This window comes from Diplotaxodon limnothrissa, linkage group LG7 (genome assembly GCF_057381915.1).
Source record: "Diplotaxodon limnothrissa isolate DT_005_m linkage group LG7, D_limnothrissa_male_GT1.1, whole genome shotgun sequence".
NCBI classification, from domain to species: domain Eukaryota; kingdom Metazoa; phylum Chordata; class Actinopteri; order Cichliformes; family Cichlidae; genus Diplotaxodon; species Diplotaxodon limnothrissa.
Window position 1 is genome coordinate 70653975 of NC_140602.1, and position 22606 is coordinate 70676580.

Below are 22606 nucleotides of genomic sequence, written 5' to 3' on the forward strand. Positions count from 1 at the left end.
TTTGGGATGAACTGGACAGAAGAGTGAAAGCAAAGCAGCTACAAAGTCCACAGATATGGGAGAAGATTAGACTTCTGTTGTAGACAGAATGCAGCGGCTGTGTTCAGCTCTTACATCTGCCAAAGGAGACACTTTAAAACATATTTATATGATTTTTATTAAATAAGGGTAGCATGGTGGCATGCCTGTTGCCTCACAGCAAGAAGTTCCCGAGCTTAACGCCGCCATGTGGGTGGGGTCTCTCTGTGTGGATGTTCTCTACATGAGTGTGTTCTCTCCGAGTACTCTGGCTCTCCGCCACAGTCCAAACACATGCAGGTAGGAGGGTGGGGTTCACTGGACATTGTAAGCTGTCCATAGGCGTGAATGTGAACGCTTGTTTCCCCACCTGTCACCCTGTGGCAGCCGGGACAGGCTGCAGTTTGACTGTAGCCCCTATAATACATAACTATGCAGCCCAGTGAGTATAAAATCCACAAAACTACACATCAGGTTTTTCAGTTACAAACACGGGTGTAACTTCAGTTGGTTTTGTTTTTTGTTGCTTAAATTCACACAAAGTGTCAGAAACCTGCAGTGTGATGAAAACACTGGTCACCAAAATTCAAACCTAATTTTTCAGGATTTGTTGGGTTACCCCTCTGAGTCCAAAATATAATTGGACACTTTTGACTACAGTTAGATTTTACGTTTGTATTTTACCTTTAATTTTTCTCCTTGTTGTTGGTCGACATGGGACATTTTTTGTGATGACCTTAGAAAATTACCATTTCTTCCCACACAAACGTGACAATAGTACTCAGGGAAAAGAAGAACTTATTTATATAAATATATGTCTACATCCTCCTACCTATCTATACATAGGTAGGTAGATGGAATTGGAAATTTTAAATATTTGGTTCTGATCAACGAGATCTCAGATTTGTTATAATCTTTAAAGCTGAGTGAATGTTTTGTCTTACCTGGATATAAGGTGTTAACCAAATACCTCCTCAAAAACTGAATATTGCATTTTTCATTAACCAAGTCAAGACCATCTAGTTTAATTTTATTTAAATTTGGAGTCGGTATATTTGAAAAATTGTTCTTTATCGTATTTACAAGGACTGTTGGGATATTCTGTGAGACCTTTTTATAGAGCTCGGATGAGCAACTCATGTCATATTTCTCATTAAGCCTGTTTAATTCAAGTATATCTCCATTTTCATCCATTATATGTGTCACAGACCAAATTTGTTTTGTCATCCATTCTTCCACAAACATAGATTTCCCCCGATTCAATATCACCCTATTGTTCCACAGTGGAACGTTGTGGGGACTAAAGTTATGTTTAAACATTAATTTCCAATTTAACAAAACTTGTTGATGAAATTTGGAACGTTTTATGGGTAGTTTAGAAATTTCAAAATCACACACTAAAAGGAATTGGATCCCCCCAACTTTGTTGAAAATAAGAGATGGTATCAAGAACCAGATCTCATTATCATTTTTCAAGAAAGATCGGAGCCAATTAATCTTTAAAATGCCATTCATTATTTCAAAATCGATTGCTTTTAAACCCCCCTCTTCATAATCTTTTATCAAGTCCCTGTTACTAACATAATGATGTTTATTTTTCCATATGAAATTAAAATTCACCTTATTGATGTCTTTTATAATTCTTGGTGGGATGGCTAGGGAACAAGCTGGACAGATTCATCTGGACAAAGATTCAACCTTGGTCAACATTATCCTGCCGAACAACGTTAAATCTCTCTGTAGCCAATGGTTCAGAGTTTTTTTGCATTTGTCAGTTGTATTCTGAATATTCTTTTCTTCACTATCAGCCATGCATTTAGTTATCCAGATTCCAAGATATTTGATTTCATTTTTGACAGGTATATTGTACAAAGAAGAGTGAGAACAATTGTGGATACTCATGAGTTCACATTTGTCCAGGTTCAGCCGTAGTCCAGAAGCATCAGAAAAGATCTTTATTGTATCTAAGGCCAATGGAATTTGTTCTTTATTTTTTAGAAAGATTGTTGTATCATCGGCAAGCTGACTTATTATTAATTTGTGGTTATTTATGTCTAATCCTTTGATGTTTGAATTTATGACAGTAATAGCAAGTAATTCAGTGGCTACAATAAATAAAAGATGTTAGCATAACATAAACAGTGAAGCTGGAGGATGAACGCTAACTTTTTTTCCTCTCGATAAAAGTTAACGTGAGGGTTCCTGATGGTTAGAGACAAATGCAGTCGCATGGCAGGATGCTGTAAACAGACCAAACTTCAGCCAGGAGAACAACTGAGATAATCCATCCACAATACGAGGTTAGTCATTCATATACTGCTGCATGGGCTGGGCTGCAGCTACATGGTAAGGGTTTAAACACTGAGCTTTAGAATAAACAGTGATGATGAAAACGGAGAGAGACCGACAGTGATCACTGACTATTTTAGGGGTGTTTCAGATTAAATAGAACAAGATACAAAGCTTATTTTAATAAACAACAGTGTCATATGCAAAGCTAGGATGGCACTAGGGGTGGCAAGAGAGCATTTTAGGGTGGCACATGCCAGCCCATGCCAACCCCGTAGATCTGCCTTGTCGCAATATCGACGCAACATCGTCACTAATCGGCTTCCATACTTCAGTCCCGCTGCCTTTGAGGACGTGACGGGTCGGGTCTGTGGGCGGAGCTCGGGTGGTGGGTTCTATGCTGTGATTGGTTGGGAGCGGCTCTTTCCTCGCGGTGCTCCTCCCTGACTCCCCACCACATTCAGTCCAGTACTGGCTGCGGAGGGTCGAGTCTCACCGGGGAGCGTCTTCAATTTGTCCACATCGAGCACCGAGCAGCCGCCATCATGGCTCTGACCGCCGACGCAAACTTCCAGAAGCTGAAGCAGTGGCACGAGGCAAACGGCGCGAGCCTCAACATGAGGGCCCTGTTCGAGTCCGACCCGGAGCGTTTCGGCCGGTTCAGGTGAGGACAGCCGGAGGACGTATCCCCGTGGTTGGAGGTCCTCAGCGCTCCGCCCGGTTATCGATTCTCCTTCTCGGACTGTGACCGCAGGTGACCGACAAGGTCACCGATCCGCTCCGCGCGTTTCCGCTGTAAGCCCCCCCACCCCGTACTCCCTTCGTCATCATCGCCCCCCGCCCGGGTACTGAGCCCGAAACCTGCAGACCAGAGGCCCGACACCCGGTGGCTCCCTCCTCTACCGATATGGGTTACTGTTAGCTGCTTGCTAAAACGACTGCTTCCATTATCGGACAGTCTGCAGAGATTTCCTGTTTGTGCCGAACCTGCGCACGTGCTTACTAAGCGTTCACCAACACACCACCAGGCCCTCGCAGGTGGGTCTCAGGTGTGGGGTTGACCTCATACTGACGTTTACGTTGCAGACTGTCACGGGAGCGACAGGTTGCCTGTGGCGCGTCTGTCCGTTAATGGAAGCAGAAAACCTGAAGGAAGTTTCAGGTGTTCTGCTTCCATTATCGGACAGACGATAATGGAAGCATTAGCCCTGACATCGGGCGAGCCCCCCCGCCGGGCTCGCCCGATGTCAGGGCGGGATGCGGGCGGTAATGAAGCACAGGAGCCGGGGGTGGGACAACCGGGCACCGGTTCTGCCCGCGGGTACGTGCGCTGTGACGCATCCGCAGACAGACTGAGTCATCGCGTGAAAGAGGCCCACGTGCTGAGGGAGTCTGAGCAGAACCATCACAGGAGGCGGTGTGAGGCGTTTCCTGGACCCTCACACGGTCAGCTGAGGGTGATGCTGCGGTCATCACCCTCAGGCGGTTGCTCTGTTGTTGTTCAGGTCCTGTGTTTGGCTGCTCTGTGCGTGTCTGTGAAACTGGGTGTAAATAAAGGTTTTTGGCTCTGCTCACAGCACCACCCTGCAGACGGATGATGGCGACATCCTGATCGATTATTCCAAGAACCTGATCAACCAGGACGTCTTGGCCATGCTCCTGGCCCTGGTGAGAACACACTCGGTCTTTGATTTTGAAAGGCAGCTGGAGCTCACCTGTAGCAGCAGGTTCAGCTAAAGGTGAGCGGAGGAGGCGTGCCTTATCTGCTCAGAGCTCCAGTGAAACAGGAAGGTTTCCACACTTTATTTGGAAAGAGAAGCGTTGCGCCACGGCACCAGTGGCGGGCGCCGTGTCGACATGTCACCGCTTCCTGGTGGTGAAATGAGCTTCCTGAAGTCACCTGATTGCTGCCCGTGTGTTTCCTGTGTGCAGGCCAAGTCTCGGGGGCTGGAGGAGGCGCGGAAGAGGATGTTTTCCGGAGAGAAGATCAACTTCACCGAGGTAACGCCTCCTCACACGTCCACGTAGAAACTAAAAGGGGAACGAAGGTCACGTGACCGCTTTCCTCTAGCTTCACTTATCCATCATTAATCCCACGAAGGTGTTTATCAGGTCGATCGAGCAAAGGTTTGTAGAGTGAATAAATGATTCAGGTGTGTGTGTGCACTCGCGTTAAAGTACACCTGCGCAGGCTCGACCTGTACGCATCTAAATTCCAACTGACACTCAAACGCACCACGATGGCTTTATTTTGTTGGTTTCAGAGACGCTCTTCATCCTCCACCTGACACCGCGCAGACTCAGAGCTGCTGACACACACACACACACTGAAGGTCAATGTATTGCTCAGCAGTGGCTGATTGAGCAGCTCCTGATCAACACGATGGATCACAAATCTTAAATATTTACGCAAACACGTTTGTATCACTTAAATCAGGCTGTGTGGTGACGTCATCGATCACAGGAAGCTGTTATCATTTTACCAAACACTGTAAATGGCTCCTGTATCAATAAAGTTCAGTCTGTTTGAACGTGCTGATGGATCCTGACCTGATCGGGGGATTCCACAGATCTGATTGATCAGTATGGTGATGTCACACCTGCTGATCTCTAACCTGGGAGCAGGGTAGGGTCACAGCATCTGTTGCCATGGTGATATATCCCAGTGTGAGGTGGCCCTCAGACTCGGAGGTGACTCCGACATCAGCGCGTGCGTTTGTGTGAGGGGGTCGCTGCTAACCCCGTTGTTGTTACCGCATGCGCTCACAGGGCCGGGCCGTGCTCCACGTCGCTCTGAGGAACCGCTCCAACACGCCGATCCTCGTCGACGGCGAAGACGTGATGCCCGAGGTCAACAGGGTGCTCGACAAGATGAAGGCGTTCTGCCAGGTGAGTGTGTGTCTGTGAGCGTGTGTCAATGCGTGTGACGCCTGGAGGTCGTGACCTTTGTGTCGTGCGTTTACAGAAAGTTCGCAGTGGTGACTGGAAAGGCTTCAGCGGGAAGAGCATCACTGACGTGGTGAACATCGGCATCGGAGGCTCCGACCTGGTGAGTGACCGCTGAGCTCTCGCACGCGCGTCAGCAGTCATGTGACTCACTGTGTTGTGGTGCGTTCAGGGCCCTCTGATGGTGACGGAGGCTCTGAAGCCGTACTCGGCGGGAGGACCGGACGTTTGGTTCGTTTCCAACATCGACGGGACTCACCTGGCCAAGACGCTCGCCAAGCTGAACCCCGAGACCACCCTGTTCATCATTGCCTCCAAGGTCACACACGCCTAACTCCTGGGTCTGAGCGTGCTCAGTCGGTTGCTTTCAGTTTCGAGAGACTATTGGTTTGAGTTACTGTTTGCTAACTCTCCGTTCCTCACTCTGACCTCCTCAGACCTTCACCACCCAGGAGACCATCACCAACGCCGAGTCCGCCAAAGACTGGTTCTTGCAGACCGCCGCCGACGTGAGTAGACCCGAGCCTGACGCAGCTGCTCTAAAACACACAGTCGCTTTAAAATGGAGGCAGACGGGGTCAGGGGTCAGGGGGTCGGGTGGTGATCTCTCCATCACGCTCACGAGCTTCTCTCCTCTCATCCTCCACAGAAATCTGCTGTGGCCAAACACTTTGTGGCTCTGTCCACCAACTCAGTGAGTCACACACGCAGACACACACACACACGCAGACAGACACACACGCAGACACACACACACATGCAGACAGACACATGCTCACACGCAGACACACACACACACACGCAGACACACACACACACACGCAGACAGACACACACACGCAGACACACACACACACGCAGACAGACACACACACGCAGACACACACATGCTCACACGCAGACAGACACACACACGCAGACACACACACACACACACACGCAGACACACACACACACACGCAGACAGACACACACACGCAGACACACACACACACACACACGCAGACAGACACACACACACGCTCTCATGCACACACAGGCAGACACACACACGCTGCTCTAATCAGATCATCTGCAGCCTCTCTGTCTCCGCCTCCTTCAGGCTAAGGTGAAGGACTTCGGCATCGACACGGCGAACATGTTCGAGTTCTGGGACGTAAGTGCGCCTGTTACGATGATGAGGAGGATGATGTCACTATGAATGCATGTGACTTGGATGGTTTTCAGCGGCGGGCTGGTGACGTGTAACCTGGGTAACAGGTTTTTGAGTCGACCCTCGTTATTTATTTAATAATATTCGTTTGTGTTGATTCTGGCTCCTTCACAGTTAAATTCATCGCTTTTCTTCAGATTTAAGGAGCTCGTCATTTTTACCGTAGTCGGAGTTCCTTCGTGTTTCTCGTGAGGTCGCTCCTGTCGTGACCTCGGTTAACGCTGCCATCCTTCTGCTGAAAACAAACTGACAGAAAGCGGCTCAGTGCGAGCTCGCTGCTTCCTGTCACTGCTTTTATTTTGACGATCTGCTGCCCTGCCTGTGCTCTGATTGGTGGAGTGACTGTGTGATGTCATGTTTGCTTGTCCTCAGTGGGTCGGAGGTCGCTACTCGCTGTGGTCGGCCATCGGTCTGTCCATCGCTCTGCACGTGGGTACGTCTGTGACTCTGCTGTCGCCGGGGCAAAGTTATCAGTCAGTGATGGCGTCGTCCTGTCAGAGGAAAGAAGGATTATTCTGGACTGAGAATCAAGCAAAGCTGCTCTGCAGCGAGCTGAGCTTCAGCCTGTTGATATGTGCACGACTGAGTTGTTGTCCCTCCTTCTGAGAGCCTGATTGATAAACTCTGGTTTGTTTTGTGTTTCAGGCTTTGAGAACTTCGAGCAGCTTCTCTCCGGAGCTCACTGGATGGTACGCCGCCGTCTCTTCTGCTTTCTTGCGAGCGAGTTACTTCACGTTCGTCCGCGGGACAAAAATGGATTTCAACACGTGTTATTTGATCGTTGCGTCACTCTGAAATGTTTCCACGCTTCCCGTCAAGTTACTGAACAGGACACTTTCACAACTCTGGCTCGAATGTGAAAGGCGAGAGAATGGCGCCCTTTGTTTCTGCACGCGCTCTGTGCACAATACTTGCACACGCTCTGCTGACTGCAGGTGAACATCTCACCTGCAGTCAGCAGAGCGTGTGCAGCCTGACAGCAGGAGCATGAACCTAAACTCTCCTCCCCCCTCCTCCCAGGACAACCATTTCCGCAGTGCCCCCCTGGAGCAAAACGCCCCCGTGCTACTCGCCATGCTTGGCGTCTGGTACATCAACTTCTTCCAGGCAGAGACCCACGCCATGCTGCCCTACGACCAGTACATGCACCGCTTCGCCGCCTACTTCCAGCAGGTCAGTGACGCAGGGAGGCGGGTCTGCAGGTGTGACGCCTGCGTCACGTAACGCGCAGGAGACCACAGAAACCTTACATTACATCAGACTGCGGCGTGGGGGTGGAGTTTCGTGTTCGTGATGAATGTCGGCGCTGATGACCCGTCTGTTTGGTCTTCAGGGCGACATGGAGTCCAATGGGAAGTACATCACCAAAGATGGCGCCCGCGTCAACTACCACACTGGACCAATCGTGTGGGGCGAGCCGGGGACCAATGGGCAGCACGCCTTCTACCAGCTCATCCACCAAGGTGAAGCTCCACCCTTTAATTATGTAACAGTGACCGCTCGTTAGTGAACATCAGGGCAGCTTATCACACCTGCAGCCCCAGCGTAGGTCACACAAACCTTCATGATCCAAGCACAGGTGAGTTAAAATGGTCACAGACGACGTGCCGCGTACCTGGAGCGCCCGAGCCTGAAGCTGAAGCTCCTCCCCCTGTGGAAACACCTGTACAGGTCCTTTTGTAAACATAATCAGATGTCTTTTATTTAATAAGAGACGTGAGAGGGGCACACCTGAGTGTCTTTGATCTGCTGCTTATTGATCTGAGAACATTCGAGATGCTGTGATTGGATACCACAGGGCTCCTTCCACAGATGATTGGTGGCGTCGAATGCTCCCCCCCCCCCCCCCCCCCCCCACCCCCCCCACCCACCCCCACAGCAGAGGGAGCCGGATTATTCTGGATCACTGAGGCCAGACAGAGTTTTCTTCTTTGGTCTGATCTGATTGGAGCTCGCCGCCTCGTGCGTCTGAACAGCCTGTGATCAATACCCAGAGTTAACAGACTGCTTGTCCTTCCTCAGGCACTCGTATGATTCCTGCTGACTTCCTCATTCCTGCTCAGTCTCAGCATCCAATCAGAAACAACCTCCACCACAAGGTCTGGACATTTAACGTTACCTTAGCCAGGCTGAACTGATTAGCTGGAGGAACCGAGAGCACACCTGGATGATGTAACGCCTCACGGGTGTTGTGTGCTTCATGCAGATCCTGGTGGCAAACTTCCTGGCTCAGACCGAAGCGCTGATGAAGGGAAAGACTCCGGACGAGGCCCGGAAAGAGCTGGAGGCCGCCGGCATGTCGGGAGATGCTCTGGAGAAGCTGCTGCCGCACAAGGTAAGAGCGCACACCTGGACACACCTGTGTGTGACCATCAGAGTAGAAACAGTCAGGTGACTGTACAGCGTGTCGACGTTCCAGCGTTTAAATGATGTTTTTCTCTGCAGGTGTTTCTGGGGAACAAGCCGAGCAACTCGATCGTTTTCAAGAAGCTCACCCCGTTCATACTGGGAGCTCTGGTCGGTGAGTACTGGCTTTTTAATCAAACGTGCTGCTGTGGGCGGAGTCACTGCAGGTGATCTCCGGTTACTGTAAACTTCAGTTGCACCAATAACGTCTCAGGTGGAGGAGTCTGACACAGCTGTGTTGTTCTTTCAGCCATGTACGAGCACAAGATTTTCGTCCAGGGCGTCATGTGGGACATCAACAGCTACGACCAGTGGGGGTGAGTCACACCTGGGCGGGGCTAAACTCGGGTTTAAGGTAGATTAAGCTTCCACGTTTGGGTTTTATTTTACAATTAAACATATTCATTTTTTAAAAAATTTTTAACGATCTTGAACGGTCACTTTGCTGCCACTAATAGACCTCCATACGTTCCCTTTTTTAAATAACTTAACCCTTTAGAGCCGGTCGGAGCGGGCACGCTCTGTTTTGCGTAACTATTTTTAAATTATTAGAAGACAGGGGCATTGGTACACTTTTATTTACAAAGCTATGCTTGGATTGCTGCCTCCTTATATTTGTACTTTGGTCACAAGGACAAATAGTGGTTCTTACTCCTTGCGCTCAAATGATCAGCTGCTGTTGTCTGTTCCCCTTGTCCGCACAGAGCTGGGTAAGAAAGCCTTTGTCCACTCTGCGCCTTTTTCATGGAACATGTTACAGAAAGACTGGAAACTAACTGAATTGTTGTCTTTAAATGTTTTTAAAACTAAACTCAAAGGCCTACAGGCTGCCTCAATAATGTGTAATTGTTTTGTGTAATTTTAACTTTGTTTGTTCGTATGTATTTGTCTTGAAATGTGCTGCCTCTTGGCCAGGACTCCCTTGAAAAAGAGGTCTTTGATCTCAATGGGACATTCCTGGTTAAATAAAGGTTAAATAAATAAATAAATAAATAAAAAAATCCCGGCAGCACTGCAACCACGTAAGCTAGCACAATATTTTTTATTTTTTTTTGCATATGAAACCGGAGGAGTTGTACTTACATCTTATGCCATCAGCTTGTCCTCGGTCACAGTTTCCTTCCACATACAGCTTTGCAAAAACTGCATAAAAAGCACTTGCAGCAACAAAAACATAATATTCCAGAAACACGCTTTGCCGATCCGATCAGCTGTTCATAACACTTCCTACGTCCATCAGCGCAAACTTTTGCATGTCCGCCATGTCCTGCCCGAAACCGGAAGTGACGTCATTTTCGCGGAAATGTAGTTTTGTTTTTTTTTTTTTTTGTTTTTTTTTACCATCAGGGCCTCATGAGCCTATACTGGTGTTTTTAAAAGTTATGTTTGACTTTATGACTTTCTGTGTCGTTTCTGGGATGCTTAGGACTCATATTGCACTGCTGGAAATAGTTTATTTTGATGCACATGCTGCTTTTTTGCAAATTTGCATTATAATATTTATTTTCGTTTTTCCTGCAGTGTATAAAAATTGGTGTATTTCAAAAATAAAACTATGAAGACACTCAAAATAAATTTCCTGTGGTGGGAAACTAGTTTGTGCAACTTTTTTGTATTTGCAGTTTTGAGGGATAAGCCTCTTAAATTTCTCTAACTAGAAATATATGTTAAAAAAGCAAAAACGATTTTCAATTTTTTTGTAGTTTATTGCACTTTTTTTGCAATTTATGTAATTACTATGCACTTAATGCAGACATTAAAATCTGGGCTATAATTGTTGTATTGATGTATAGCAACTTGAAATGCTCCCAAAGATGGCTCCACAGCATGTAAAAATATAATATAAGCTCTGGCAGACTTGGTTCTATGGTAGGTCTTAAAGGGTTAAAGTTGTTGGGTTTTTTGTATTTAAATTAAAACAATGAATTTTCACTGTATTTATTTTATCACGTCTTAAAACATGTATTCAGAACTGCTTACTCTTCATCGTGACTCCGTCTTAGTCTAGTTTTACATGTTTTCATTTTGTGCTTATGTCAGGTAACCTTGAGGGTCTTTAAAGGCGCCTTTTATTATTATATATCCAGTTGTTCAGTGATGACGTGACGAATCCTACTTCCGGGTCTAAAGTAGTCTGCGTTTAATATGGCTTTTGTGTTGTTAACATGTTATGTATTTTCTTCTATTTAATCTCAAAAAGCTCCTAAAACAGTCAGTGATCACTGTTGACCTCCCTCGGCTTTTATTACCGCTAATCATTTATTTAAGCTCAGTTTTTAAAACCTTAGGATGTAACTACAGCCCAGCCCATGCAGCAGTATATGAATGACTAACCTCGTATTGTGGATGGATTATCTCAGTTGTTCTCCTGGCTGAAGTTTGGTCCTTTTACAGCATCCTGCCATGCGATTACATTTGTTCCTGACCACCGAGAACACTCACGTTAACTTTTATCGAGTGGAAAAAAAGTTAGCTTATATTATGCTAACATAGCTGTGTCGCTAGCAATCACGTAGCACATCATTATATACCAGCTAGCCCAACTTCAGTAACCCTACAAACGTCACTGCTGTTTAGTTTTCTGTCTTCATTTATGCTGGAAGTGATAGCAGAGCTGTACGTTTGAATTTGTTTCCAAAACCCCGCAGTCAGGACATGCTATATTGTATTTAGATAGAAGCTAGCGAGCTAACTCCCTGCTAACTTCTAACTCCGTTAAATGTCATAAATTCCGTTTTCATGGATGCCTGGATGTTAAACTCAATTGTTACACCTGGTAGAGCAGAACGCTGATCATTTTATTAAAGATGAAAGACTTTAGACAGTTTTTAACTCTCAGTAATGCCACAGTGATCGTTTGATATATGGACCTGCAGCGGAGTTTAGACCCAGACACGGCTAGTGACGTCAGACTGAACAACCGGATTTAGTCAAACTTGCCTCATTGGTACCAGCGGTCTTCCGTACGTTTCCCTTACAAAATAATTGTTGTTGACCAACCAGCGTTGCTGTGTAAAGTTGTGTTGCTGACCCGCCTCTTTCCGCCGCAGGGTGGAGCTCGGGAAGCAGCTCGCCAAGAAGATCGAGCCGGAGCTGAAGTACGACTCGGAGGTGACCTCCCACGACTCGTCCACCAACGGCCTCATCAACTTCCTGAAGAAGAACTTCGCCTGAACGTTGAGCCCGCGTTAGCCGACCTCATCCTCCATCCTCATTGGCTGAATGATGTTTGTCTTGTCGTACGCTGTGAGCACTTCCTGTCTGTTATCTGTGTGCTAAGAGTCTTCACGTGTAGACGAGTCCTGAAAACGTACACGTTTGTGTAGGTGACCATGCCCAGTCAACTGTGACTTTCAAAATAAAAGCCTGTTTGTCGCCAATGCTGTGTTTGGTTTCATTGTGAGGTCACAGGAAATGCTTCTGTCCAATCAGTGAGCTTGTTTAAAGGAGAAGTCGGCTTCAGCAGTCAGGTAATTACTGATTACTGATCAGGTGTGATGTTGGACTGGCCTCGCTGGACGACGGGGGGGGTGCTGAGCTGAAGCCTCGCGCTGATGTTTGGGGCGGGACGAGGGAAATGCTGTTGGCGCTGCACAACAAGGCCGTGCTGGTGACACATGAGCAACAGGTAACGCACACCTGTAATGCTCACTGGTGCTGATTTTACACACCTGCTCTGAACTTATCATCCAATCAGAGGTCAGCAGTACCTATGCAAGTCATGGATTCTCACATCAAAGCAAATTTAAACTCTTCTGTGACAGAGCGTGGTGACTCACAGCCAAACGACCGTTTTAAACCTTTTCTGGTAGAACAAAAGCACCTGATCCCAGTTCAAACAGGTGAGTTATGACACAGCGTGTACAGGCGTTCAGTTCCTGCGTCAGCCGGCGAGCATGTTTATTTTAACATGACTCACTGCAGAGCCTCTAGTGGACATCAGGGGAACTGCAGGTGTGGAAGCGATGAAGGGTGCTGAGTCTTGACTTCCTGAAGTTGAACAGTTGTTATTAAGACGTTTAAGATAAAGTAGGATGATTTTGATCTGGATCAAGCAAAGGTGCTCTTATTTTAAAGCCCTAATATTGAATGAACTCTTTAAAGCCTGCTAGGAGTTTAACGTTTGTGTGGAGCAAACATTGATTAAAAACAGCCGCATGCCTGCTCCGACCTCCGTGCACAAATGCATCGTTTGTGCTTCAGTGAGCGCCAGCCCGCTCAGACTGGACGAGCAGGAAGCAATCAGATTTCTGATGGCTGCGCTCCAACTGGCACTCAGTTTACCCTCAAGGGTTTTTTTGCACTAATAAAGTGGAGTAAAGTATTTTGTCAATTATATCATCAGTTATATCGTTATTGCAAATTTTCAAATGTATATCGTGATATTTTTGGTCATATCGCCCTGCTCTAATTACCAGGCCTCTGCAGAACTTCAACACATGCTGATGAGGCCGTTTAAATCAGCTGTGCTGGATCAGGGACATGTCTAAGACCTGCAGGACACCACCTCGAACAGACTGTAGTTAAGAGGACAGGCTGCACAGTGGGAACATGGAGCTGTCGTGTTGCTGCCATCCGATTACAAACAGGCTCGTATTCTTATTAAAGATGTTCGTTTAAGTGGAAATATCTGAATTACACATTATCCTGAGCTTTTTGATCAGGGTTGAATTTATTCTGAAATAAATAACTGAAAGTTAAAACATCAATAACTCAAAGGTACAATTTTACTTTTATTTTGAAATTTTAATTTATCCAAACTTCATGTGTGACTCTGAAATTATTTTCAGTTTGAAGTTTTCTAATTATTTCCATATATTTACGTTTATATTTGTTAACACTTTACGTTTCTAAGCCGTCATCTCTAACTGGTTTCCTCTCAGTCACCTTTGGGAACGAGGGGGCCGCCACTCGCCGCGGAGACGAGCTTCTTGCCACCTTCTCCTCCATGGCTCGGGCGGAGGAGACATCTACGCGGTGTTCTGGCCCGGATGTCACGGCAGTCAGCCGAGGATCCGTCTCCCGTGGCGAATGCCGTATGTCACGCTCTGCTGGCAACCCGGCCCAGACCGTTGTACGTTCATTGACCGCCGCCATGTTCGACCCGTTTTTAAACACACCAACTGTCAGGCGGCGGAGCTTCAACACTCGAGCTTAAACGAGACACTCTGAAATAAACACATCCTCCATCTTTTATTTACAGTCTGTGTTTTACTTCTTCAGAGGTCTGAACTAACCTTCACCTCCTCATGACGAGCAAACAAGTGGAGGAGGCGTGGCTTTAAACACCCCTCAGGTGAGTCACATACAGAGTTAAAAAACAAACAGGGAATAAACATGCAGCTCTCAGGAGCTCTGAGGCTGCTCGTGTCCTCCTCGTGGAATAAAAGCAGGATGTATAACATCCACACAGCTGCTGCTCCACGCCAGCCTCACGTCTAAAAACATCTGGAGCGCGAGCGTCTTCAGTCCTGAGGCTTCACGAATGCTCTCTTCGCCGCCTCGTGGTTCTCCTCGTCCGCCTCCTGCGCCACTCGCTCTCGCTTCGTTGCAAACTTCTTCTTCATGCTTCCAACTAAACTCTCGTACCTGCCGAGAAAAACAGCAGATGAGAGCCTCGCCTCACGCACTGTGTGTGTGTGTGTGTGTGTGTCTGTAATGAGCTACAGTAGGAACACGCAGCGCTTCAGCATCAGAGGGAAACAGTTCGTACCTCAGAGCCATTTCTTCATCTGTGACGTCTGTTTGCATCCGGCTCAGGTCCTCCTCTTCCTCCTCCTCTTCCTCTCTGGGGTTCATCAGAGCCATCAGCTTCTGCAGGGACACACAGGACGGTTCCAGTTTAAATGCTGCAGAGCAAACACTCAGAGAGACTCGTCGTCCTGGGGTCAGGAGTCAGGGGGTAGGACAAAGGACCCAGGGTGAGGAGTCAGGGGGTAGGACACACCTGAAGCCTCCAGGTGACAGAGGCAGGGTCGTACTGGGATGCTTCTGCTGCAGTTGTACAGCTGAGATCTTACAGCAATATTTAAACATGAATAAAACAGCTGGTCGTTTCCATGGTAACCTTCAGTCAGACAGTCCCTGCTGGTTTAAATCGAGGCTGATTATTGTTAAAAAAACGAAGAACAAACTGATGTTTCTTAGCTCTGTGTCCTCCCAAACACAGCAGTCAGGTAATCTGACACTCCGCGAGGTCAGGGGTCAAAATAAAAACAGGAAGTGGGCGTGAAATGACACACACCTCGACTTCAGGATTGAAGCCTCTGAAGGAGAGTCGGCCATACTTCAGATCCTCGCAGGGAACGAAACTCCTCTCCTCGATGATCAGGTTCCTGCAGGAGCAGAGACGCCACAGTATTAAGAACACCTCCAGAATAACATCATCCGCCTCCATGATCACATGACCTCTGACCCCTAAGTACTTAAATCACACTTCACTGTGTTCAGACTTCAAACTAGACTCCATTCAGAAAACTGCACATTAAGCAGCTGCATGAAGAAAGTCCTTTAACGACGGTGCGGCGAGGCTGTTATACTCCTAGAGTATTTAAAGTAGAATGGGAGGCAGAGCCTTCAGTTTTCAGGCCCCTCTTCTGTGGAACCAGCTTCCAGTTTGGATTCAGGAGACAGACACTATCTCTACTTTCAAGATTAGGCTTCAAACTTTCCTTTTTGCTAAAGCATATAGTTAGGGCTGGACCAGGTGACCCTGAATCCTCCCTTAGTTATGCTGCAATAGACGTAGGCTGCCGGGGATTCCCATGATGCACTGAGTTTTTCCTTTCCAGTCACCTTTCTCACTCACTATGTGTTAACAGACCTCTCTGCATTGAATCATATCTGTTATTAATCTCTGTCTCTCTTCCACAGCATGTCTTTATCCTGTCTTCCTTCTCTCACCCCAACCAATCACAGCAGATGGCCCCGCCCCTCCCTGAGCCTGGTTCTACTGGAGGTTTCTTCCTGTTAAAAGGAAGTTTTTCCTTCCCACTGTCGCCAAAGTGCTGCTCATAGGCTCGTATGTATTATTGTAGGATCTACTGTACAATATAACGCACCTTGAGGCGACTGTTGTTGTAATTTGGCGCTATATAAATAAAATTTAATTGAATTATACATTTTGCTTGAACTAAAGTGGGCGGAGCCTGAATGACGCTCATACGTACTCTTTAGCCTTGAGCTCGGGTAGGTCCAGGTACCAGTGCTCATCACTGATGATCCTCCGCTCGTCCTCCTCCAGCTGCTTCTTCGTCTCTGCATCCAGACGTCTCTGCATGAACTGTGGACACACACACGTCACCTTCAGCTGACGTTTCTGTGAGGTTTTAACCACACCTGCGCTCATGAATGATTTACTGCACTCAGCTGTGATTGGCTGAGGTCTCCCTGCAGAGAACCACAGCTGTTTTTCTCAGTGTGAAATCTTCCACATCTGCAGACCAGATTTTTAAAGTAAAGGTGAAAATCAGCTGAGAGGGTTTCATTCTGATTGGTCAAGGCATCAGGCCCCAGAAACATCTTCTCCACGTTGGTTCAGCCTCCCCAGGAAACAAACCAGCACCCTGTAGGTTGTAACCGCCCCCTGGATGTCATATCCGGTTCTGATACAGTTTTTAAAGCATGAATTTCAACCGTTGTTCCCATTATTAGTGACGTAAAACAAATACCTGAGCATCCACACCGGTTCAGATTCGCATCACGTGACAGATCATTTTAAAGTCAGAGCTTATCTTTAGTGTCTCATACTCATACACACATTATTTATTAATAAATTACATTTACAGCCTGTTATTAACTCTGCTGAACGCCGATTTACTCTCCAGGTCACACTTGACATCAGGTAATAAAATTTAGCTTCTGTGTGAGATTTAAAACTTCATGTGAAGCAGAAAACCTTAAATCATCAGATTTCTGAGTGGAGTTATGCGCCGGCGCATTACAAAGCTAACGTTCTGCTAGCTATCGGCTGCTAGCTGCTCTCGCGTGTCCGTTAGCACGCGCAGCTTCACTCACCTTCATCCGCAGCAGGTTTTTGGACAGCTTCACCGACTCACTCGCCATCTTTAATCCAAGAGAATGCGGCTAACCGAACCGGAGGACCCTCGGTGCTGCACACCGAGCTAACGCCACGCTAAACAGAGGCAGAAAGAACCGAGCGCCGAGCTGCTTCTCCAGCCCTGCTAATCGAGCTCTGATGTGCAGCCCAGGGGCGGATCTAGAGAAATTTTCTTAGGGTGGCATGAGGGTGGCAAAGAAATCAAATGGGGTGGCAAAATCAAAGCCTTTTCCCCCCAAACACTCATGCAGGTGGTTACATGTGGTTACATGATTCAAATGCAGTAAGTATGCACGTTTTTCATATAAATATAGTCGATAACTTAATTATTGTCTGTAGCCCACATGATTACACACTTTAGTTACATAAAACATGTGAGTTTTGATGCTATGTACTGTATAGCCTGTATGATAAATAAATATGTAGCCCAATAAGTATAAACTCCAGAAAGCTACACAACATGGGGCGCTTCATTTACAAACACAAGTCTAACTTAAGTTTCACTGTTTTTGTTAGAAAACAGTCACATTGTTGCAGCTTAAATTACACAAAATGTCAGAAATCTGCACCGTCATGAACAAACATGTAAACCTCATTTTTCATGATTTGTTGGATGAACCCACTGAGGTCTGAAATACAACCGGCGATGTGTGACTCCTTTGAGTTTACGTTGTTTATGTCCAACACAGACATGTTGGGTAAATGTTTATAACTTGAAATGCAAATATAAAACGTACATTTTATAAACATAAACAACTATTTATCTAAAAATGCAGCCAATACACCGTTTGTTTCATTTTCTACAACCATTTAAAAATATTACTAAAACTAAAATGAGAGAACAATCAGGTGTGGCAATAAGATGCCCCACAAATGATGTGTGCCAGTAAAAAACAAGTTTGTCCACCAAAAGACAGAAGAGCACAGGGACAAACCTGCAGGCCCGACAACAGCAGGTGTATCACTCCGCTGGTTTTCTACTTAGTGACAGTGTTTACGTTGCAAATGTGCCTCTGACAGTCATTAGTGCCCTCACTGACACACTAAACAAAACGACTACACAACAGAACGACTACACAACACACTAAACGTCACAAATCTGCCACATCTAAACTCTCTCTCTCGCTCTGTCTCGCTCGCCCTGTTACCGTCACTCCCCAAACTTTTCCCTCTTCCTAAACAACCAAATCCCACATGTTGACTTTTTTTTAATTGGTCGACATGGTGCATTTTTCCACCAATAAGAAAGAGGTGGCTTTTTTCCTTTCTTTCCTGTTTTCGTGCTGTCCTTACAAAACGCTTAAAACACACACGTGACGACAGTATTTAGAACGAAGCGTGGCTGATATATATATGATCATAACTCTGGATTTACTGGCCTGTAATTAAAATTTAAAAACTTTGAAGTCCGAACTTTCAATGTGGCTGAAACAGAGACTCAGCGTGGCTGCAGCTTGTTGCTGTGTCAGCTTACATCAGTCATGTGATCTGGGGCCCGTTCTTCGTACGTCGCTTACTACATCCAAGATCAAATCATCGCGCTAACCGTGAGCTCGCTAATCCGGTTCTCCGAACACACCTGCTGTTGACGATTAGTACAGCTGGATGAAGTAATGTGAGATCACTGGGTGTCGTAAAAGGGGCTACGCATCGATAGTAGAAACATTGATCGGCAACCCTCTGATTGGTCGGCGAAAATGTCGAAGGTGCGCGCTCGGTATTTTTCGGCAGCAGAGCAAGAACTCTTGAGTGAGGGATTTCAGGAGTTTCAGAGTTTAATCAGAACGCAAGGGAACACTGCAAAGGCTGCAAAAGCAAGGAGAGAGGGCTGGCAGAAAGTTGCTGACAAATCAAACTCGTAAGTAATTTAATAATAACAATAATAATGGATTGGATTTATATAGCGCTTTCCAAGGCACCCAAAGCACTTTACAATGCCACTATTCATTCACTCTCACATTCACACACTGGTGGAGGCAGCTACAGTTGTAGCCACAGCTGCCCTGGGGCAGACTGACAGAAGCCAGGCTGCCATATCGCGCCATCGGCCCCTCTGGCCAACACCAGTAGGCGGTAGGGTAAATTTATCATATTATATTATATTATATTATATTATAATATGTTACATTATATCCTCTTTCACATTAGAGCCACAACAGGACCCACTAGAACATGGGAACAAGTAAAAGTGAAATATAAGAATATTCTACAGAATGGTAATATTTATCACTTATATTGCTTTTCGTCTCTTGGAAAGAGACCCTGGAATAATCTGTTTGTTTGTTTATAACAGCAACCAAGAAAAGGGCAGAGCAACAAAAAGACAGGTGGTGGTCCTGCACCCCCTCGTCAACAAGTTGGTTAAGTGAATAATACCCTCACGGGAAAATCGATATCTCTCTATGAGCACACTGTCGCGCTGAGCTAAAGGATCCTGTCTATCCCGCAATATACGCTGAATTCTGAGGACTCTCCTTATCAATCTTGCACCTTCCGCAATGGGTGGCTCGCGTATACGGACAGGACATGGCTGCGACAGGCTTCCCAAATCCACCTTCGCTTTTATAGCCGTGGTCTCTCATCTTGATTACACGAAGTAATTTACAATTACTACTCTGAAATATGACTTACATCTGTAATAATCACATACATGTAATAGAATGTTAATAGTACATTTCCCTTTTTTAGGAAATGACCTGTATGTATCTGTGTGACATCAATAAAAGGATCAAGTGCTGCATTATCTTCAGTTACATTGATGTTATTTATTTATGGTGAAACAGTGGTGGAATATCGCTGTTGTTTTCGTATAAATGAAGCAGACATACCTGCGTGGCCGCGATCTAATCCTGTTTACATAAAGTAAACCTGCTCCCGAGCAGGTTTACGCTTACGGCTCTGTTGCTATGGCAGCAAGTCCCGGATGAGCTTCGGGGAACCGAACGATCCAAGATCACGCGAAATCGTCAACAATCTCATCCAGCTAACCTACTTAGCGAGGTACGAAGAACGGGCCCCTGGAGGTGCAGCGTGTCCGTGGACCACAGAGGGTTAATAACACTCACCTTCCTTCCATTTCCACAGTGTAACATCCACCCACCTGTGTAAAATCCAAAATTCCCATGGTGTTGTTCAAAATGTGCTCTGGCACGATCATGAGCATCGCTTGCTGCTGAAAACAAGAAAAAAGCCGGTCCTGCTATGGGCTGAACCATTTGTTACTGGTGCAGGGGGGACACTATGCAATATATTCAGTTTTAGCATTTATATTCACTGCTGACTGTAACTACGCTCAAACTGTTAATGCTGTCTTACTTTAATAAACAACACTGTCATATGCAAAACTGGGGTGGCAAGGGATCATTTTAGGGTGGCACTTGCCACCCCATGCCACCCTTCTAGATCTGCCCCTGGGTGGCATGGAAATCAAATGGGGTGGCAAAATCAAAGCCATTTCTTTATACATATGCAGGTGTTACATTCTGTAATATGCATTATAAATGGTTAAAATACATCAAGTGCAGTATAAGTAAACGCATGTTTTATATAAACATTCTTCTTATTTTCTCAAACTACATAATTAAACATCTCAGTTACATAAAACAACTCCAGTTTGGAATTTATGTACTGTATCCACCATATAATAAATAAGCATGTAGCATAATAACTATAACACACAGAAAGCTACACAACATGAGGAGCACAAAGTCAAAGTAAACTTTATTGTTATCTCTGCTATACACAGTACAGTATATAGAAAGACGACACAACGAGGGCTGTGAGTTCGAGAGTCCGATGGCTTGCAAGAAAAAGCTGTCATGCAGTCTGGAGGATCAGGCCCGATGCTATGATAGCGTCTGCCGGATGGAAGGAGAGAAAAGAGTCCATGTGAGGGGTGTGAGGGGTCAGGCACGATGCAAGAGGCCTTACTGATGCAGCACACAAGATGTCCTGTAGCAGAGGGAGAGATGTTCCGATGGTCTTGGCAGCTGTTTTAACTACAAGTTTCTGACAATGACAATAAAGACATTCTATTCACACTGCTTTTATTAGAAATAATCAAACTGTTACATGTTACTACACACTAACTACACACTAACTACACACTCCAAGAACACTAAATGTCACAAATCTCTCACATGTCAGAACTTCCTATTGATGTCGTCTTGCCGTCGTCACATCCAAAGCTTGCCTCTCTCCCCAAACAACCAAATGCCATATAATTTTTTGATTGGTCGACATGGTACATTGTTCCACTATTCATTGCTAATTGTAGAAAGGCTCAAATTCCAAATAAAGAACATTATCATATGCAAAACTACGGCAGCAAGAGATTGTTTTAGGGTGCCACCCCAGTAGATCCGCCCCTGCTGCAGCACCAAGTTTATCAATAATGATCAATAATACTTTAAGGAGTCTGTATCTGTATGCTCATTTATATCCTATCTATCAATCCCTAAATGTGATCAGCTCCTGATCCTTGGACTCACCTCTCAGGAATCTAAAGCCCCTTCTCCATTAGTACCTACTTGGATTGACTCGACACGGATCGACTGGTTTTCCATTACAATCAAGTACCTCCTAATGTTCATGGTCGTTGTCATACGTTTTTTTTTTTACATTTTTATGTTCCCCTAAAAAGGTCCAGGGGGTGAGGGGAAATAACGAAATGTGTCCGGGTCAAAAAAAGGAGACAGCGAGACAAAATGGTTAAATTAAAGAGTTTTAGGGGAGTCACATGATGGAGCGTTTGGGAATGGCCGCGCCATAGAGAGTCTCTGACCCCCATCGATCCTACATTAGTTTTAAAACAAGGTAAACGCTCCCAAATAATATATTTCCTCACTGCGGTGACTTGCTAGATCAGTGTCCTTGGATTTATTGAGAGACATGGCCACAGGAACTAAGAAGAAGAGCGTGCAAACCCGAATCTCCACGGTGGCGGCGGGGGAAAGTAATGCTAGCAGTGCCAAGGTTAGCCCTGCTAGCCAAGAAGAAGGGCCAAAGATGGATATAAGCGGCCTGTTTGCCGAAACGACTAAGCTTGGAACTATCCTAACTAGTGTTGCGGCCGATGTATCTCACATCAAGTCAGATATGGTGGAATTTAAAAACGCTATAAGTGCAATCCAAATACGGATGACTGAAGCTGAGGGCCGCATTTCAGATGTGGAAGACAAAATGAGGAGCATAACAGAAGATAATGGCAAAAACGCTAAAAAGCTTGAACAACTTTGGGCCCGAGTAGACGACCAGGAAAACAGAAACCGCAGAAAGAACGTTCGGCTTATCGGTCTGGAAAGTGGTGGCAGCATAAATGATTATGTGATGAAGATACTCGCGGATGGCCTAGGTCTACGAGGGGAGGAATATGAGCTGGAAAGATGCCACAGAAGTACGAGACCACGCCCGGGACCTGGTCAGCCACCTCGAATCGTGCTGGTGAGATTTCTCCGTTACACTGCACGACAAAAAGTTCTCATGACTGCTAAGCAGAAGAAAGGAATACTGTGGGAGAACTGCTTCTTGTCATTTTATAAAGATATGACCGCGGAGCGAGCGGCGCAGAGGAAGCTTTTCTCCCCAGTAATGAAGAAGCTATGGCAGCATCAGATAAAGCACACTCTGGCACATCCAGCAAAACTTCGATTAACATGGAAAGGCCAGCAGAAGAG

The 22606-nt window shown here is 46.1% G+C and overlaps 2 protein-coding genes across 2 annotated transcripts; one reads left to right on the top strand and one right to left on the bottom strand.

Annotated features, from left to right (window-relative positions):
• The first annotated feature begins 2751 nt into the window (after positions 1–2751).
• On the top strand, positions 2752–12272 carry gpia (glucose-6-phosphate isomerase a). Its single transcript, XM_085360233.1, has 18 exons — positions 2752–2971; positions 3885–3975; positions 4240–4308; positions 5077–5196; positions 5273–5356; positions 5426–5572; positions 5691–5762; positions 5903–5947; positions 6356–6409; positions 6839–6899; positions 7112–7155; positions 7487–7639; positions 7800–7929; positions 8489–8565; positions 8673–8801; positions 8912–8987; positions 9123–9189; positions 11923–12272. The coding sequence occupies exons 1-18, from the start codon at positions 2853–2855 to the stop codon at positions 12044–12046; spliced, it is 1662 nt and encodes a 553-aa protein (XP_085216359.1). The 5' UTR covers positions 2752–2852; the 3' UTR covers positions 12047–12272.
• Positions 12273–13690: 1418 nt separating this feature from the next.
• Positions 13691–17021, bottom strand: mphosph6 (M-phase phosphoprotein 6). The gene is made up of 5 exons (XM_085358885.1): positions 16889–17021; positions 16042–16154; positions 15117–15207; positions 14586–14686; positions 13691–14461 (listed from the first exon to the last, which is right to left on the bottom strand). The coding sequence occupies exons 1-5, from the start codon at positions 16934–16936 to the stop codon at positions 14338–14340; spliced, it is 477 nt and encodes a 158-aa protein (XP_085215011.1). The 5' UTR covers positions 16937–17021; the 3' UTR covers positions 13691–14337.
• Positions 17022–22606: the final 5585 nt, after the last annotated feature.

What these genes read in the sequence shown, in the direction of transcription:
- gpia (XM_085360233.1), top strand. Translation starts at nt 2,853, where the DNA reads ATGGCTCTGACCGCCGACGCAAACTTCCAGAAGCTGAAGCAGTGGCAC. An exon ending in TGGCCATGCTCCTGGCCCTG is followed by an intron (nt 3,976 to 4,239) that starts GTGAGAACACAC and finishes TCCTGTGTGCAG; the next exon opens with GCCAAGTCTCGGGGGCTGGA. An exon ending in GTCCATCGCTCTGCACGTGG is followed by an intron (nt 6,900 to 7,111) that starts GTACGTCTGTGA and finishes TTTGTGTTTCAG; the next exon opens with GCTTTGAGAACTTCGAGCAG.
- mphosph6 (XM_085358885.1), bottom strand. Translation starts at nt 16,936, where the DNA reads ATGGCGAGTGAGTCGGTGAAGCTGTCCAAAAACCTGCTGCGGATGAAG. An exon ending in CCCGAGCTCAAGGCTAAAGA is followed by an intron (nt 15,208 to 16,041) that starts GTACGTATGAGC and finishes CTGCTCCTGCAG; the next exon opens with GAACCTGATCATCGAGGAGA. An exon ending in GCTTCAATCCTGAAGTCGAG is followed by an intron (nt 14,687 to 15,116) that starts GTGTGTGTCATT and finishes GTGTCCCTGCAG; the next exon opens with AAGCTGATGGCTCTGATGAA.